General features: G+C 37.2%; 1 protein-coding gene across 1 annotated transcript in view; it reads left to right on the top strand.

Moving 5' to 3' along the window:
- Positions 1-18,659, top strand: part of plekhh3 (pleckstrin homology, MyTH4 and FERM domain containing H3) — a 38,233-nt gene that overhangs the window by 10,446 nt on the left and 9,128 nt on the right. Inside the window, exons 2-5 of the mRNA XM_059557519.1 lie at positions 495-550; positions 13,225-13,313; positions 15,266-15,448; positions 17,446-17,603. Of these exons, the coding sequence (XP_059413502.1) occupies positions 495-550; positions 13,225-13,313; positions 15,266-15,448; positions 17,446-17,603 (486 nt within the window). The remainder of the gene's footprint in view (positions 1-494; positions 551-13,224; positions 13,314-15,265; positions 15,449-17,445; positions 17,604-18,659) is intronic.

The following is an 18,659-nucleotide window of genomic DNA, read 5'->3' on the forward strand; positions in this document are numbered from 1 at the left end:
TTCCCCCACCTGGAATGGCTTTTTGTTCATTTAATGTTTAAGGGAAGCATATATGACACTAAAATAATTCAAAAATATGAACTCATGTACTGTGTATAGAAAATGTTAAACAAAACACCCTGATGTGCATTACTGATGGCACAAATAAAGAGACTTACTTGTGTCACTCACACTAAATTACAGTATACAGTAATTCATAGTTTATACCATTTACAGTTTTTCACCATACATAGTTATGTAACTTGCAGCTAACCAATAAACAGGCGTTTACTGTAGAATCTTTTTTTTACAGTTGGTATTGACCACTGAAATTTTGGTATCATAGCAACCCGAAACTAAAGTTCTAAATAGAACCATATGATGTGTGTTGAACATTGAAACAAAGGAAGTGAAAGAGACATCCTTCGAGAATATCTAGCAGAGTTTACTGGAAGGCAAGTGAAAGATCAATACCTTCCAGATGCCCATGTGATCTGTCCTTTTCTCTTTTACAGGGGCAACTAGAGGTCACTCTGTCTCAGCCCACTCGCACAGCCAACGGCACACCCTGGTGAGTTCAGCCATTAATGATACTTAATAGGTTGTGTGTGTATGTGTGTATATCTGTCCTACATCTCCCTCACAACCTGGACAGATAGATTTGTCAGTGCATACAGTACATATCCTTACAAAAAAGTACTCTGGCGGTACAGGGATGTATCAGATGGTAATACCATCTTAGTTTGATATAAATAGCATATAGAATTAGTTCTTATGCTCACCAAAGCTACATATATTTGATAAAAAAAATAATGTGAAATATTATATTTATATTATATATTTATATTATATTATAATATACTTCAGTTTTTAAAAATAAAAATGCCTTTACTCCAGCCTCAAGTGTCACATGATTCTTCAGAAATCATTCTAATATGCTGATTAGTCCGCAAGAAACATTTCTTATAATTGTACATTTTTAAAACAGTTGTTTTCTGCTTAATATTCTTGTGGAAATTGTGTTGCACGCTTTTCAGGATACTCTGATGAATAGAAAGTTTAAAAGAATAGCATTTTTGGAAATGTACACACTTGTTATAGAGCCACTTGTAAGATAATGGTATGTGAGCTAGCCTGACTACTGTATGTCAGCTTTGGGTGTGTCACAGCACAAAGAATCAAGCACATTCACAAAGTGCTTTACCATTAATCATCAAAAACGCGGTCATTTTATTATATTATCAAGATTGTGAATCCTTGACTCTGGAGGAAGTGTGTGTGTGTTATAGCAGGTTGAGATTTGCAGGAAATCGTCACCCAGACGGTGACTCAGTCTTTTTTATCGCATGTAGAGGTCGCTCAGTCTCATCACGGATTAGACACACACGTGCTGTCATCCTGAGTGCTTTCTGTCTCGCTCGGCTGGCTGGATGTGGAATGTCTTGGCGCAGTATTCTTGAGTAAACTGTATTATTTTTAGCAGAGGTCAGAAATACTCACTCCATCATACTGTCCTCACAGTCACCATGTCCGAAAGAATGCATTGTCTTTGTATCTGTCGCTCTTGGTTTATGTCCTCCTGTCTTTCAACAAAACTCCCAAACAGAAAAACATTCTGCTCATTTTTGGCTTTCTCCTGTTGCCAGCTGTTCTGCACTGTCAGTCCATTAATGTGTCAACCTGACAGGTCACAGCTTGGTGCTAATGTGTTTCCCACATTTTAACAGCTGAGTGCTTGGATTTTCACGTATTGTGGTTTTTTATGAGAGAGGCGAATGCGCAGGTCTACACAGAAACTAAATGATAAAGATGATCTGAAGACAACAAGATGCTGTGCACTGTGCAGTGCCAATTTGTGCTTTGTGTTTTTGTATTGCCTTCCTTCTGATCCCAACATTAGGAAAAAGTGATATATAAAATATATAAAATATTAAATTACTATAAATCCTGAAAGGAAACTTTTTTTAAATGAGGGCATTTCAGAATGTCCCAGAGGGCTTTTTTTTTTCTTCGACATTTATTTATTGTATGGACAATTTTGCTTTCCAACATGGCTAAGTGTGCATACATATATACACATGTGGTCAAGTGAGTGCAGTTAATGCAGTTAGTTAATAAATAAGCAGCACTGCATTTTAAATTTTCAACATACCACAAGTGTACCATAGAGAATAAAGTTTTAGAGATTAAGTGTACTACAGAGAGAAGTATGCACTCACAGTGTAACAACGAATGAAGATCGCCTACTTCTTTTTTGTTTGTCGTCTTAATAATACTACGACAATGGGGGAGTTAGCAGTTAGCATTTCCTCACAGGCTAGCTGCCTAAAAAACCGATATTGTGTTCCTGTAACAAACCAATGATTTATTTAAATCTAGAACGTGTGTGTGTGTGTGTATAGTGGATAACTGGTTTATATTAGCTTTTATCATGATTGTGTGTTAACCATTGATTAATCAGGCTATTGATGTCTGTTACTGTAAGTCGCATGGAATTGGCAGAAAAAGTTAAACACAAAAGAATCTCCCTGATTCAGCAGGCATTTATGGAGGAACGCATAAAATATGTTACCCTTCTTTTTACCTTTCCTCCATCCCTCCATTTCTTTTATCAATTTCCTGTCAGTGTGGGCCACACAGCTGGTTTGGGTTAGTGAGCTTATGCCACCGAGAGCGTCAGAGAGGGAGGGTTACACACACAGTGCTACTTTGCCTTCATATGAACCATTCTGTCTGGCAGTATTACCAACCAGACTTTCCAGTTCCATGACGCTATTCCACTGAAAACATACAAAACATTTCAATTCACGTCTCCAACCACAAAATGGTTTCACACGGCCACCTCATGCCTTTATCCTTAAATCTGCAAATCAGTCTTCTTCGGCTTTTAATATTAATATTTATTTTTTTTCCCACATGCTGCACAACTACACATCTAACTGAAATACAATTAGCCTATGTGAATTGATTTCTATGTATTTTTGGTCTTTATACAGTAGGTTTGTATAAGATTTTGTTGATATTTTTTGAAAAAGGACTCTCAGGCTTTGATCAAATATACATTAAAAATGGTATTATTATGAAATATTGTCACAATTTAAAATAATTATTTTCTATTTTAATATATTTTTAAACCCATTTTATTCCTGTGATGGCAAATGTATTCTGATTTGCTGCTCAAGAAACATTTCTTAATATTATCAGGGTTGAAATGGGTTGTGTTGCTTAATCCATTACATTTCTTCAGGATTCTTTGATTTAATAGAAAACTTAAAAAACTGCATTAACTAGAGATAGAAATATTTTCTAACATAAATTTCTTTACTGCCACTTTTGGTCAATTTTAATGCATCCTTGAATACAAACATTAATTGTTATTTTAAATGTTTCTTACCGACCCAAAACTATGAAAATAACTTTGTGTGTTGTAATGGGGTTATAACTGGACTTCAGTTACTCAACTGGTTTCCAGGTCATTTTAGTTTGAGACTCTCAATGTCCAGGCTCATTTTTTTTCATTGTAAAGTAAGGAGAGAACAGGTTTTGCAGCTGGACTGCAAAGGTTTCTCAGAGTGAATTTGCTTTCACTTCCATAAACAAGCACGATTTGCTTATTTTCCTTCCTTCTCCTCGTCAAATCAGTGCTCAGTGTGTTGCATTGTACATCTATCACCAAACAACAGCTACATGCTCTGCAGCGCTTTCCACTTTCCCTTCTAAGTCGTCCTTTCTGTTTTTTCTTCCTCTCTCTCAATTTCTTTAACTATCTTATGAGTCGAATTGATGTCCGTGTCTCTATCCATGTGTCAGCAAAGTCAACATCCCACTTGACTGACAGTTTGGTTTAATATTTTTGTCTAGGCTGTTATCTTATATTTCCATTTATTTGTATTTCTCTCTTGCTGTTTCTCCCTCAAGGCTTTCATGTCTAGATTTGGAGAAAGGCACACTTATTTTCCTCTCCTCTTTTTATTATTCCTGTCGTTTAATCCTGTGTGACAAATTGCTTCCTGCTTTGCTCTCCCTCTTACAGGAAGTCGACTTGGAGGCCCCACTTGGGGGCCACTGCTGTGGACTCTGGGAAAAGAGTGGGCAGCAGTGGGTAGGATTGGGATGGGTTTGATTGGACAGCCTTGGAAACCTTGTAGACACACACACACACACACACACACTTATCTCACAACCGTCACCTCTTTACAGATCCACTATACCAGTCCAAACCTGCGTTCCAGCTGTAACTATTGAATAAACCTCTACTTTACAGTTTCCAGACATAAACTTCAAACACGCCTCCACATCTAACACATACTCACTCAGACGATCACACAACACAAATCCATCTACTGTATAAACTTCAGTCTTCAGTCTCACATCGGAAAGAAAATGACAAATGAGACCTCTAAATATCCCAGTTGATTCTCTTACATGACAACTTTAAATAGAAAGCAAATGGACATTTTTTAGATAACAGATCTTAGCAATAGATATGTTTTCATCCAAGTTATTTTCTGCATTATAGAAATGGGAAATTGGCACAAAATAGAAATGGAAGTGGTATACACTGGGGAAGCCATTGTGGCTCTTTTATTAAATGTGATGAATTAATTGTTTTAGAGCACAATAAGCGACTGACAGTAAATACTTCAGAGAGCTACAGTGAATGAGCCAATCATTTTAATAGGAAAAATTTACATGCAAATTGTTTAGTCTCTTGGCTTGTTGAGACAAAGTCTTATGACTTTACCTAGGAATATATTTGGTGTGTTTCTATTGTAGTTTATGCATGTGTTCTTACTAAATAAAAACTCTATCCGCCTCAAGTGAGCATATCCTTTTTTTCTAGCTTTTGTTTAGATCATGGAAAATTTTAATATGAACATCACTTTGAATTTAAATTCATCCCATACTGAATTACAGTATTTGAGCTATGCTGTTCACATACATTTTATATTTCTACAATTAAATTTTGATGTCTCCAAATTAATTGTAAGAGTATCATCTGGGACAAAGATGATACTTATATGAAACGCAAATGAGAATTCCATAAAGTCTCTTAACCAATCATAGATCAGGGTCTGAGCAATAGTTTGGGCAAACATATCCACACACTCTGTAAACATTCATGATAACTTCATCATGGTACATATTAATAGTTTAAAAATGATTGCACGTATCATCATTTATAACCACCGACTATTCGGTCGTAATGGCAATGGCTCATTCATTGCATGGCTTTTTCTATAGAGCAAGTATTATTTTCTAAACCCTCCTTCAGCTGACAGGAATGGCTCAGTCAGGGGGCAAAGTTTTGGCATACTGCCATGCTGATGTCACTGTGCGCCACTCTTATCCTATACAATGGATCAAACAGTCATACCACGCCAAACCCTGTGGGCTTTATCAGTGCCTTCGCGTGTAGGTGTGGCATTTCAAGTTCAGACACACAATAACTGCACTGAAATGTGTGTGTGTGTGTGCGTTCACTATTGCGTATATACATATACTTTTGAATGAGACGTGACCTGCTTCATGTTGATCGGGAGCTGGTATTGTTAGGTAATTGACAACATAATTGTGTTACATGTTATCTGGCTTCTGAGGTCCAAGGTGCTTATATTGATCTAGAGTGGCTCATTCACTCAGAAGGGCACCACTGTTTAGACAGCCCAAGGCCTGCTACTGTAACCCTCACTTCCTGCCTTTCTTATTGCTTTCTTTAGCCACAAACTATATTTTCCCAGAGAAAAAGGTAGATAACAAGGTTTTGTGTTCATGCCTGCACTTTAAACAAAGGTTCTTCAACCCCATTAGAAACTATGCTGTTATCAAGAGCCATTCTTTAGGCCATCCTTAAAAATATTTTGGTTTGCAGTAACCGTAATTTAAAAAAAAAGGGTCTGTAGGTCGGTATATATTTTTTTTTCAAGTTTAAATGTAAAAAAAAAAAAAAAAAGTAGTTTTTTGTGATGGTGATGACGTCGGTATGAATTTAAACAAATTAGCATATCGTGACGTCACTGACTGGGTCTTCAACCCGTGCCTTCGGTCGCATCAAAAACATGTTTATTGCATGAATATCAGGTGAGAAAAAAATGAGGTAGGCCTACTGTTTTACTTGCATCCACCGCTACGTATCAATGCAACCTACAAATGAGAGAACGTTTACTTTGCTTTCTTGGGTTGTCACTTTTGTGAAAAAAATCCTGTTTGATTTGAGTGACGAGTGTTCATTGAATCGATTGTAAAATCGATTTTGCATGTCTAAAGTTTTATACGGCAAATAACACCAAATATAGGTAAATCCACGGACAACAGGCAGGAGGAATGTTAAGATTCAATATATTGGTAAATACCAATATTTCTGATGATTTATTGGCGTGAAGTTACGTACAAAATGACAAACAGGAGTGCAACAGTTTCGAAAAACAATAAGCAGAGTGGACTGCCATAATGCAAAACATTTACTGCAGGCTTCAACATGGCTGTGTTTACGATTAAATTTCAACAACAACAACAACAAAAAATCGCAGAGGCGATTTTCTTAGGCTATCAAAAAAAATATTTTTTCGAATATTCGTCGAATTTAAAATAAAAATCCACATTCGAATGCGCATATGAATTTTAGGTGTGCATTAAGGAAGCTGTCTTATGAGCCCCGGTACGTGTTCCATTCCATCTGGCCGCGCGCACAGCTGTGTCTACACAACTTTCAAAGGCGGACGAGCTCGACACGCAGTATCTGCTGTCTCATTTTTCACCTCGTGTACACGCACGAGATGCGATGACAATATATGTGACATTGCATTATAAGGTTATGTTAGCCTATCCAGTTGAAGCCACTTAAAAAAAAAATCAATGTGGAGAAGATCTTGTTTACATCAAAACTGAAACCAAGCCGTTCACACAGAACGCATATTTCGCGCATCTCATGTTTTTAAATGAAAAAATGTATCCTGTGTGACTGGTTTCCCGTCCTTTTTATTTATTTAACAATGCATGCATACATGATGCTGTTTTGTTTATAGTTCTTTAAGCAACTTAATTAATAATAATTGGTTCATAAACATTATTTTAAATATTATGTTTTTTTCACAGTCATGTATTCTAATGCTTTGAATAAACATGCAGTAATATTTTGCTCGATGCGCTATCTTGAGCCTCAGATGAGAAGCAAAAAGCTTTTCTTCACCCTAACTGAAATTATGCATTTAAAATTCGAATACAATTCGATTCAAGCCCGAAACTGTATGAGACTGAATACCGGCTGAATTCGCATTTCTGTTGTAAAAAAGAGAAACATTGTGTAGAAGTATTATTTGCTGTTATGCGTGTTTGTCCGAAGCTGTAGTTGCTGTGTGACGCCTGTTCAAAAAAAAAAAAAAAAAAAAACCTGTACGCGCTCCGAGAAAAGGTCGTTAAAATCATTTTCTTATTTCCTTTTTCGAAACTTGTGTTGGTTGATTCGTGCTTGATTCGTGCAATAGATTTTCGAACATAAAGTGACAGTCGACACGGTCACGGTTTTAGACTAGATAGGAGAAGGAATGGGAAAAGATCTGGGCACAGTTTTTCCAGAACTTTGTGCCAAGTTAAAGCGGTGTCGAGCTGTTTTAATAATTTTTTTTAGATGTATTATGGTGCCCGAACCCGTATGACTTTAAACAGTGACCGCGAACATTTAGTTTACTGCAGCCGCAGCCATCATTACCAAGCGTGAACCGTTGACTCTGACAGTGAGTGAGAGTATGAGACGAAGCGAACGCACAGCCCACAGAGTGACATCCGTGTACACACAGATGACGTCAAGGTTTTTTTTATTTATTAAATAAGATAGCCTTCATTTGTATGTAGGCCAAGGCAATTTATATATTTACAATACTTAAATATAATTAATAGTATTTTATTGCGTTTGTATTAGTTGTTTGAAGAGTAAAAAAAATAATTGGTCGGTCTTAACGCAAAATTACAATCGGCAAGTCGGTCGGACTAAAAGCAAAAAAAAAAAAAAAAAAATTGAGTCGGTGCTAAATTGACAGGGTCGGTCGGGTTACGGCAAACAAGAATATTTTTAAGGATGGCCTTACTGTGTAGGAGTCTTTAGTTGGATAGGTTATAGTTCTTATCTTAAGTTATCTGTCTATCGCTTTTGACCATCTATAATTCTATATATTAATCTGTCCATTGCTTTATCTATGGTTCTAAAAACTAGTAATACATTTAAAATACATTTATGTATCAAGTATAGTTCAATTCTATTAACATATTTACTGTCATATCGCTCGGTACTTACTGATATCAAAATTATAATTCATCTTTATTTGGAATGTGCACAATGCACATTTCTTAATATTAAATGCTTTGTTCACTTCCAGAATAAAAAGTTTCTGATTTCTCAGCACGGTCTCACTCCAACTTGTCACATATTGACGCTTGGCCAGGACACTTTGGTGTCGCTTTTTGATGCACAGGGTACCCCTTTAGCATCATTTTTCGACATGCAGGGTCCTCCATTACTTTAAATAAGAAACCCTTAGCATCAGTATGCCGACGCAAAGGCACGATTAAATTATGTATTGGGCAATAATATTGCCATTATTCCATATATGTTGTGGTGTGATTTTTCAATGTAAACAGTCACAACAATTTTATTCATATTAAATTATTTACACAATTATGAGCAGGTAACCCAACCCCTGCCCCTACCATTTGTCAGTAAGACACAATGTATAAGATACAACTACCGTCATGATTATTAAAAAAAAAGATTAATATTCCAAGTCTTTCGAGGCAAAATTATTGATTTGTGAAAGGAAGGAATAAACGTGATCGCCATCTCAGTTCGCCGTGAATCTCTTCCTGTGTGCTGTCTCTGTGGGCGAATTCAAAAAATGCCACCAGAAGAAGCCTTACACCAGCCATTGTGAGCGCATTAACAGAGCGGGATCATTTTGAGCAATTAAAACCTTATGTTTTACTCTCTTCTTCGCATAAAGGTATCGTATATCGTAGACTTGGAATGCAGAACAACATGTTTGTAATGCTTTTATACAGCTTGTTTATAGTTGGTTTTTGCAATCAAACTGTGACTGTACTATTATTAGCCTGGTACATGTCTTATATTGTTCAAAAGTGGCTAGGTTTAGGGTAGGGGTGGAGTTACGTGCTCCAATGAAATTATAAATTTATCTAAAATTATTTATATTTACTAAAAATGCATGAATATCATTAAATTAAGACAAACAACCGAAAAACATGGAGGAACCTGTGCTTTGAAAAATAACGCCAAGGTGTCCTGACCAAGTGTCAATATATGACGAGTTGGAGTGAGCCTGTGTTGGATTTCCTGATCTTTCTTCAGTTGAAAAGAATTTAAGTTTTTTGAGTAAAAGGATTTTTCCAGGATTTTTCTCCATATAGTGGACTTCAACAGGGACCAACGGGTTGAAGTTCCAAATTGCAGTTTCAGTGCAGCTTCAAAGGGCTCATGATCCCAACTGAGGAATAAGGGTCTCTTCTAGAGAAACATTTGGACATTTTCTAAAAATAAATAAATAAATAAAAATTCTATACTTTTTATCCACAAATTCTTGTCTTGCACTAGCTCGACCTCACGTATTATGTAATCATGTTTGAACGGTCATGTATGTAGATGGAAGCACCCAACCCAGTGTTTACAAAGCGAACATTCAAAAACAGTCAAACGGCCTTTACAAAAGAAGGTAAAACAACGATGTCTGGTGATTTTGAAGTTGCAGATGAAAATGAGATGAAAAATTTCACCCTATCCTACCATTTTTGAACTGAAGATTAGTTGTTGCAATTTAACAGACTTTTAAGTATACCAGTACCAGGTATCAGTGCCTTCGCACTGTATCAGTATACCAGTTTAGTACCTATCTATCAATCTTCTCCGCTATAACTATATTCTCTGCTACAACCCAGAAATCACTTTATTTTCTACATGAAGGCACAGCTCTTATGTAGCAAAAACATTGCTACAGTGAATATTGTGAGTCTGCTTTTGCAGTTATGCCAATGCATGTGCTTGCTGTTGGAAACAGGTATTATATTGTGAGTTCCTATTTTGTAGTGCACACTCTCTGTTGAGTATTACAGGCTCCTGTACTGTCATGTCCTGAAAAAAGGACGAGATAATTCGATGATTCAGTCTTTCATATCTGTCTATATCCTTTGAGAGAAATGAGACGTGCGCCAACCTGGATCAGTCATCGCCTGCTGCTCCAGTTTTTCTGTTTAGCACCAAAATATCTGTCCTTTTAGGTCCCCATCACAGACCTCTCTCAACTCCATATTCATAAAAAACATTTTTAGTTTTACTGATAGTCTAGACAGATAGTAAAACTAGCCCCACGAGACATGAGTCATAAAGCTCATCTCAACTTTTATACCCCATATCCATCCATAAGATATCTTACTGCCCTCTAAAGTCTCTATATAGCAGAGCATGTTTGTCCATATCTGCATGCTGGTCTCATTCCAGCGGCCTCTAGCAGAGATAGACCTCAGCTCATTTTATCTGTGTGTGTATGTGTGTGTTAATGCTGTCTAGATTAGGATGAGGGTTATTCTCATGCCTGCGGGACAGAGGAGGTTTTTTTTGTTAAAACCAGATTCTTGATCTTGATTCTGTTCTGATCCATGAACCGGTTCTGGCAGGTTCTGACTGGCTGATTCCAGCCCTCACAGTTCCTGCAATCGGAGGCTTCCTCTTTTTGTGCTGCCTGCCTCTCTCTCATTCTCTCTCTTTCTGATGGATGTCTGTAAACTCTTGACTCCATCTGAGCTTCAACTTAAATTAGAGAGTGATGCAAATCCACAGGGATCTACCACTGCATCTCCATTACACGCATACACTTGTAAACAGACCTGTAAATAAATGTAAAGAACACTGATAGGGTTCAAGATATTCAAGAACACAAAAATATTCAGACACCACTATCATATCTGAGGTCAATGAAGAGGCAACATACCCTTAGACCAGATTGGCAGGCTTTAAAATACAGCTTTAGAATGACTGGAGCCAGAATGTAGAGCAGATATTTAATTGTACATATTCATATTGTATTCTTAAATTTAAATGACCTTTGTCGTCATTTAACGATAACAGTTAATAACACAGTTAAATCTGGAGCAAATCTCAGAATGAACAGCAATTTTTCATATTGTACATTAAAATGTTGTAATGCATAAATACACATATAGCATTTAAAAAAAAAGAGTGTATTTTTGCTTGATTTAGCTTGTTCAGTGTTTTGTTACTGGACATGAAAATAAGCTTATTGATATTGTCCAAAATATTAATATAAGTACACATACTCTGTGTGTGTTTTTAGGCTCTTCCATTAGAGACACTTGGCCAGTCAATGACCATGGCCTCTGGTTACAAACCATGATGTTTTTCCAGAGCATCGGCATGAGGAAATTAGTTTTCAGGACTCTCAATTTGATTGACTTAACAAATGGCTGATTTGGGTGAGAAACTAGCAAGTCTAGATAATTAGTGCCAAATTAAGTTCTGACTTCAGGAGATACAGGAATGTCTTGTTTGATTAACCGACACTCTCACATTCAGTTCCTCCTTTGCAGCCCAAAGTGTGTGTGTGTGTGTGTGTGTGTGTTTTAGACTGTCTGAATGCCAGTGTTATCAGAGTAATTATCCATCCATCACTGTCTACTTCAAGGTACTTGTGCTCCCAGCATTCCCCAAAACATCTATTATTTGTTAGCTAATGACGTCCTCTTACTAATCTTTTAGCTGCTCATTACAAGCTGTTATTCTGTTCTTAACAAGATTCTTTTAGACCAGGTGTACAATTAGCCTTCAGTTGACACCTTGATTTTTATCCATGTTGACGATGAGTTGTATCTCACAAGAAACAACCTCAGCAATTTGTGAAATTTCATCCATGCTGATTATTCCATAGTCAACTGTAAATGGTTTTATTGGAAAGTGAAATATTTAGGAACAGCAGCAGTTAAGCCTTGAAGCAGAAGACCATGTGAAGTCACAGAGCCCTGAGGCGCATGTTGCGTAAAAGTTGGAAATGTTCTGCTGATTTGATAGCTGCGGAGTACCAAACTTCTACTGGCAATTATACCTGCGAAAAACTGCTGCAGGATCCTCATGGAATTGGTTTCCAAGGCCGAGCAACTACATGCAAACCTCAAATCAATATGTACAATGCCAAGCGTCAGATGAAGTGATGTAAAGCGCACCACCACTGGACTCTGGAGCAGTGAACCTGTTCTGTGAAGTGACAAACCTGGCTTCTCTGGGAGTTTAATAATGGATGCTAGGAAAACGTTCCCTGTATGACAACATTGTGACAGTTGTAAAGTTTGTTGAAAGAGGATAATGGAATGGGCTATTTTTCATGGGCTAGGCCTCTAACTTCAAGTGAAGGAAAATCTTAAAGCTTCAGCATACCAATATATTTTGAGCAATGCTTCCAATATTGTTTGGGGAAGGCCTTTTCTATTCCAGCATAATTGTGCCTTTGTGCACAAAGCAAAATCCATTTAAACATGGTTGGATGAGTTTGGTGTGGAAGAACTTGACTGTGAGGCCTGACTTCAATCCCATTGAACACATTGCAAGGCCTTCTCTAACATAAGTGCTTGACCTCAACACATGCTCTACTAGATGAATGGGCATAAATTTACTGTCTAAAATGATGAGGAGTGTCCTACTAAGGGCTTTTATAGTATAGTGCATATTTATTGACCCCCGAGGGAAAGTGGACCCACCAATGACATTTTTGTCCCAGGCCCTGTAAACTTTAGTGATAACTATTTGACATCTACTTTCTTGTCAGGACTTCTAGACCACTCTTGTTCTCCTAGGCTCTTCCTAATTCTCTCTTTGCGTGCGAGTGTCCTTGGCGTCTCTTAGTCACGTTTATTTTCAGTCTTTTCCCTGGCTGCCAGACCGATAAAGCCCTGCCTGCCTGGCCATGGTGGTGGAGGGTGGAGAGATGTGCGTGTGCGCGTTGTGTTTGTGTGTGAGATGTGAAATGTCTGCATATGTGAGGTGGTTTTGTGCTATGTAGGGGTCTGTTTTAGCAGCAGAAGTGTGATGTTGACCCCAACTTCCCTCAAGGGATGGGTGTGCCTATATGTGTGTGTGTGTGTGTGTTTTGGGGGCTAGGGGAGGGGGTCGTACAGTACTTACTGGGTTACAGTAGGCACACTGCTGATGTCTGTGATGTGTTTCATGTTGTTCAGTCTGTCAGGAGTTCCTGAGGAGAAGAGAAGTCTCATCACACAGAAGATCAAGATGACGATGGATGAAGACCCTGAGGTGCTTGTGAAGGGTGAGGAAGAAATTCTTCTGCTTAATAACTCTGATTCACCAGATCAAGTCATATTTGTTATTATGGCTGTAAAACTAAATTGATTCTTTGCATGCATTAGTGCATTTTTGTGAATTATGTCCCCCTTTTTATTGTGCTGGTTACTTGGAATCCTCAATCTGAAGTAAATTAGATTTGTACGTGTTTCAGTTTTACAGCATGTAGATTACAATTTCAAAGGTTGAATTGTGTTTTAAACTTTATGACACTGGCAGCTTTATCTGTAGTGAGTTAATCTAAAATCTGGCTTATAACTACCTCTGTATAAACCAGGGTGCAGCAGGCTGAATAATGTCACACACACACACACAGCCATCTAAATGAGTACATACCATATATTTCTACTGTCTTTATGTAATTATAATTAGTATAAACTAACCCAAATAGACTAACATGTAATAAATTACCGGTAAGCAATATTGTTTAGAGATATTAACATTCAACATTATCATTATTGGTAATTTTCAGGTGTACAGATAAACATGCAGCTGTTCAAAAGTTAGTTATTAAATAGTTTTTAAATGTTTTTGAAAGAAGTCTAATACTATATAAATATTCAAAATAATATAAAATAGTAAAAGTATTATGAAATATTCCAAAACTATTTATATTTGCAAAGCTGATTTTTCAGCATCATTACTCCAGTCTTCAGTGTCACATGATGATCCTTCAGAAATCTGTCTAATATGCTAATTTGCTGCTCAAGGAACATTTTTCATTGTCAATATTCTTTGATGGGTCTTTGATGAATTTAAAGTTCAAAAGAACAGCATTTATTTAAAATGGCAAACTTTAGCAACATTCAGAACTACATTCAAAATTAACAATATTTATCAGTTGACAACAACTCGATTATTTAACACTTAAAAATAATCAGTGTGGAATACCAATATTGATCAATCTGTGACTCCTATACCTACCATTAAAGCCACATTTTCCATTTAAAAAACACTATAAATGTTTACAAAAAATATATTAGTATAAACTCAAATGTACCCAAAGGAAGTTTTTTGTCAGCTTTAGCTCACTTTCGGGAACAGTCCATAATCCTCAGTTATAGCTTGCAGTATTATTGGTGACACACAAATTGGCTGACACACTGCACACCAACTGAGACAGTTAGACATCGTTAACCAACACTTATGCTGCTGACCACAGATTTAAGTGTGTGTATGTGTTATTCAGAGTCGTCCATGATCTCAGAGTGTGTAAATGTGAGTGATATGTGGTATTTGCTGCACTGGAGTGGTAATAATACTCAATCACATGTAATGAGTAATAATAAGCAAGGCAGAGTAATATTAGTGTAGGGGTCCAAATACTCCGACAGTCTGTCTCATGCTGGCCAGGCAGAGCTGCTAAATAAGACAGTCTTCCCCCAGTCTGTCTGGCTGACTCACACACACACACACACACACACACACACACACACATACGTATTCAAAGGGAAAGGTAGCAGGTGCAATGCATCTGCAAGCAGCAGCGGAAAAAAGGTAACATGGTCCGAGTGTCATGAGGGTTTCCTAAAAGAAAAAAAACACTTTTCCCATGAAATGTATGTTTCTTGATTATTGGCTCCGATACACATCTGTGTGTAGACAACAAAGTTTCTGAAGGTCTGGAGGGAGATTTGATCCCCAGTGTGACCTTAACACAACCCTCTATTAAGTTGGGTGAGTGAGGTTTGGTATCCTGCTCTCGGCTGGATGTGGACGGGATGGTTTGTGCTGTTTCCCCTTTTTCCATGATCACTCAATCTGACTCTGCATGAGCGCTGTGAACTAGCTCTCAAAGAATGATATTTCAAATGACACATCATTCATTTCTGTCAGGTTTTGAGATGGAATCTCAAATGGTATTCTTACTTGATTGGTCTGTTACAGTATTTATCATGTGTAATATGGGTTTTTCAGGCTGGCTCCTGCGGGAGGTGCAGGGAGGTTGGCTCCGGCAGAGGAGGTTCTGGTTCGTGCTGACAACAGACTCTCTTGACTACTACAGCGGCCCGGACAGAGATGCTCGCAGACAGGGCACGCTAGTACTCACATCCCTCTGTTCAGTGCTGTGGCCGGATAAACACACCTACAAACAGACAGGTAACACACCTGCAATTAAACTAGGACAGTCTAGTCTTGTATACACTCTCAGAGCACTCTGTATATTTAGCGGTTCAACAGCTTGTCACACTTAAAGGGAAAATATTCCGACTTGTGTTACCCTAAAGGTACATGTTATTTTTCTGTAGAACTAATATGTACGTTTTAGGCATAAATAAGGGATCAGTCAAAGCAGTTTTTTCTGTTTACACAAAAAACCACATCCTCCGTTTTCTCATGACTTTGGTGATGATTTTAAGGTTATTTTGGTGATTTTTTAATCATATAATATTCTTTATTTATTTATTTATTTTAAATTCCACCATCAACCTCTCCTCAAACATTGTTTGACACCATAAAAATATACTGACAAAATTTGTGTCAGCAAACACATTGTATAAGAAAATCCTATTTCAGTTTTTCTACTTAAAACGTAATGTTTAATTGAAATCGTTGCTTGCTGTTTCTTTGTAATTGATTGAAAATGGTTTGTGATTTGTTAGTTTTATTCCGTGATGGAGATTGGTTGGAAGTTAATTGTGTGCTTCATAGACTCAGTGTTTAGAGAGATTTACACTTAGACAACATATTGATATATTGTTGTCTTCAATTCATTCCTTTTTTTTTTTTTTTTACTTGGTCTTAAAAAGGTCTTTAAAAAGTTTTTGTAAAACCTGCAGAAACCCAGTGTGACTTTGTGTTTGTCACTTTTTGTCCTGGTCAGTAAATGGTGTGAGCCAGGATTCATAGTCCAGTGGAACATAAACACAATATTTCACTCACTATTTTAGGGTTTGCACTCACAGTGACATGCATTTTTTCAGAAAGAGCTGATCTTTTGGACAGATCACAGGCACAAAGCGGTCGGGTGAGCTGTTGATCTCTTGTCGGCATTGGCGTGAATTCTTTCTTGTGGGAAGACTTTGATTGAGGAAATGAAATGCATGATTGTTTGAGAAGATAAAAAAAAAAACAAAAGAGAAATAAAGGCAGAGAAACAAGAGACATTGTTGTCTGGGAAGATGTAGGGAATGACCAGACAGACTCAGAGGCTTAGTCATACTGTATATGTGTGTCTGTGTGTGTGTGTGTGTTAACCAGCAACGTCCACAAAACTCAGAACTCTTCCCAGATTAACTTTAGGGACTTTCCTAGATAAAAGTCTGTATGTATGAAAGTAAATCTTTGTGTGTGTGTGTGTGTGTGTGTACAAGGGCAGCAGTCGGTCAGGAGTCATTCATTATACAGTACAGCGGACACGATAGAAACAGTTTCTTCTTTTAACAAACAAGCTGTCATATAATATTATGGCTAATGCTTTGACTCGTCCACAGAGTAAAACAGATCTGTTAATGAAAACTTTAATGAGGTACAATTTTCACCTAAGAAATCGGAGATGTTTACAGTGGACACCAAATATTTTGGCCTGTAAATTTTAGAACACCCGCTGGCTTTAAAAAACATGGAATTATCAGGGAATGTATATTAGTCATAGAAATGAGTTTCCACAACGAATATACAACGTTCTGCTATAAAATATTGAAGTTGCTAGATATTGCTCTTTTTGAATTCTTGTGTAGAGCAAATACTTGCCCCTAAACAGTCTAGAGAGATTGGTTGACCTCATGGAGATTGTAAAGAAATGGTGTGGTTCGAACCTCAGTTGTGAACCAAAGCTTCATTCTTTTGACTGCCAAAGTTAACAACAGGAGAAATGAGATATTAGTTAGATCCTCATAAAAGATCTAGATCCAGCTCTCTGAAGACATCTGAAGACATTTACTGCAGGTCAGACACGTGAAATATGAGGTTGTCAGAGTGCTGGAGCTCTAGGACATTTGTCTTTAATCAGAAACAGTATAAGCATGTGGTTTCTCTTTATGTACTCTCCCAATTATTAGAAAATGCTATTTTTGTATTGCTCCACTTTATTGAATGGCACTTTTTTTTAAATAGTTGCACTAAATATGGGCCTCTTTAATGTGTATGTGTGACAGGTTACTGGAGTCTGACAGTGTATGGCCGCAAACATTGCTTCAGACTCTTCACAAAGCACTACAATGAGGCGGTGCACTGGGCGTGTGCTGTACAGAAAGTCATAGACAGCAAAGCGCCGGTTGAGACGCCGACACAGCTCCTCATACGAGACATTGAGGTGAGAGAACAAGCAGCAACGGAGATGAACATGACAGCATGTCAACATATATCAAGAGGGATTATGAATGTTGCATGCACACACTTATTTAGGGATGCTTTAAATTGACCATAAGTGACAGTAAAGGCATTTATAAAAGATGTCGATCTTTTAATCAGAGAATCCTGAGAAAAAGTTTTCTTGAAAGTATTAAGCAGCGGAACTGTTTTCAACATCAATAAGAAATGTTTCTTGAGCAGAAAATCAGAACATTAGTATGATTTCTGAAGGATCATGTGACACTGAAGACTGGAGGAATGATGCTGAAAATTCAGCTTTGCATCACAAGAATAAATATAATTTTAAAATCTATTAAAATAGTAAACAGTTGTTTTAAATTCAAATTATATTTCACAAAATTACAGCTTTTTTCTAAACTTTTTCAAAAATATGTAAAAATCGTATTGACCCCAGATTTTGGAAAATAGTGCATAATGTAAGATAATATAATTTTTTTGTATGTGCGTGTGTGTATATATATATATATATATATATGGCAGCTTAGCTCCTATAGACAAGTTCAGGATGACACGCATATACAGACACGGTGTGTAAACCATCTAAACCCCACCCACTGTCATCTTTCTGTCTCACTATATTATTCTTAGTTTGTTGGCTAGTGATTTTACACTTATAGATGTGCTCCTCTGTATCCCGTGTCTCTGGAAATAGTTTCGAAAGGCAGCGAGTAGCTCTTCAGTATAACTCAGTTTTTATGATGTAATGCCGGCGCTCTTGGATAGATCTGTATTAATAGGATGCTAGTTGCTAGCCCACAGAACTCCCCGGAATCCCATTGAGGTCGCACATAAACAGACAGACAGACAGGCGTGAAAACTGCAGTGGTTGAAATGTTAAGTGCCCAGACCCCTAAATGACCTTGCAGATTGCTATATATCTCTTAGAGATAAGATATGCATGGATATTAAATATTTAAACAATAGATAAGAGAGGCTGTGCTTTATTCTCAATCTAGTTTTTGCTAAAAGACACTATTTTTTTGACGCATTGCTTTTT

This window comes from Carassius carassius, chromosome 1 (assembly GCF_963082965.1).
Source record: "Carassius carassius chromosome 1, fCarCar2.1, whole genome shotgun sequence".
Classification (NCBI taxonomy): domain Eukaryota; kingdom Metazoa; phylum Chordata; class Actinopteri; order Cypriniformes; family Cyprinidae; genus Carassius; species Carassius carassius.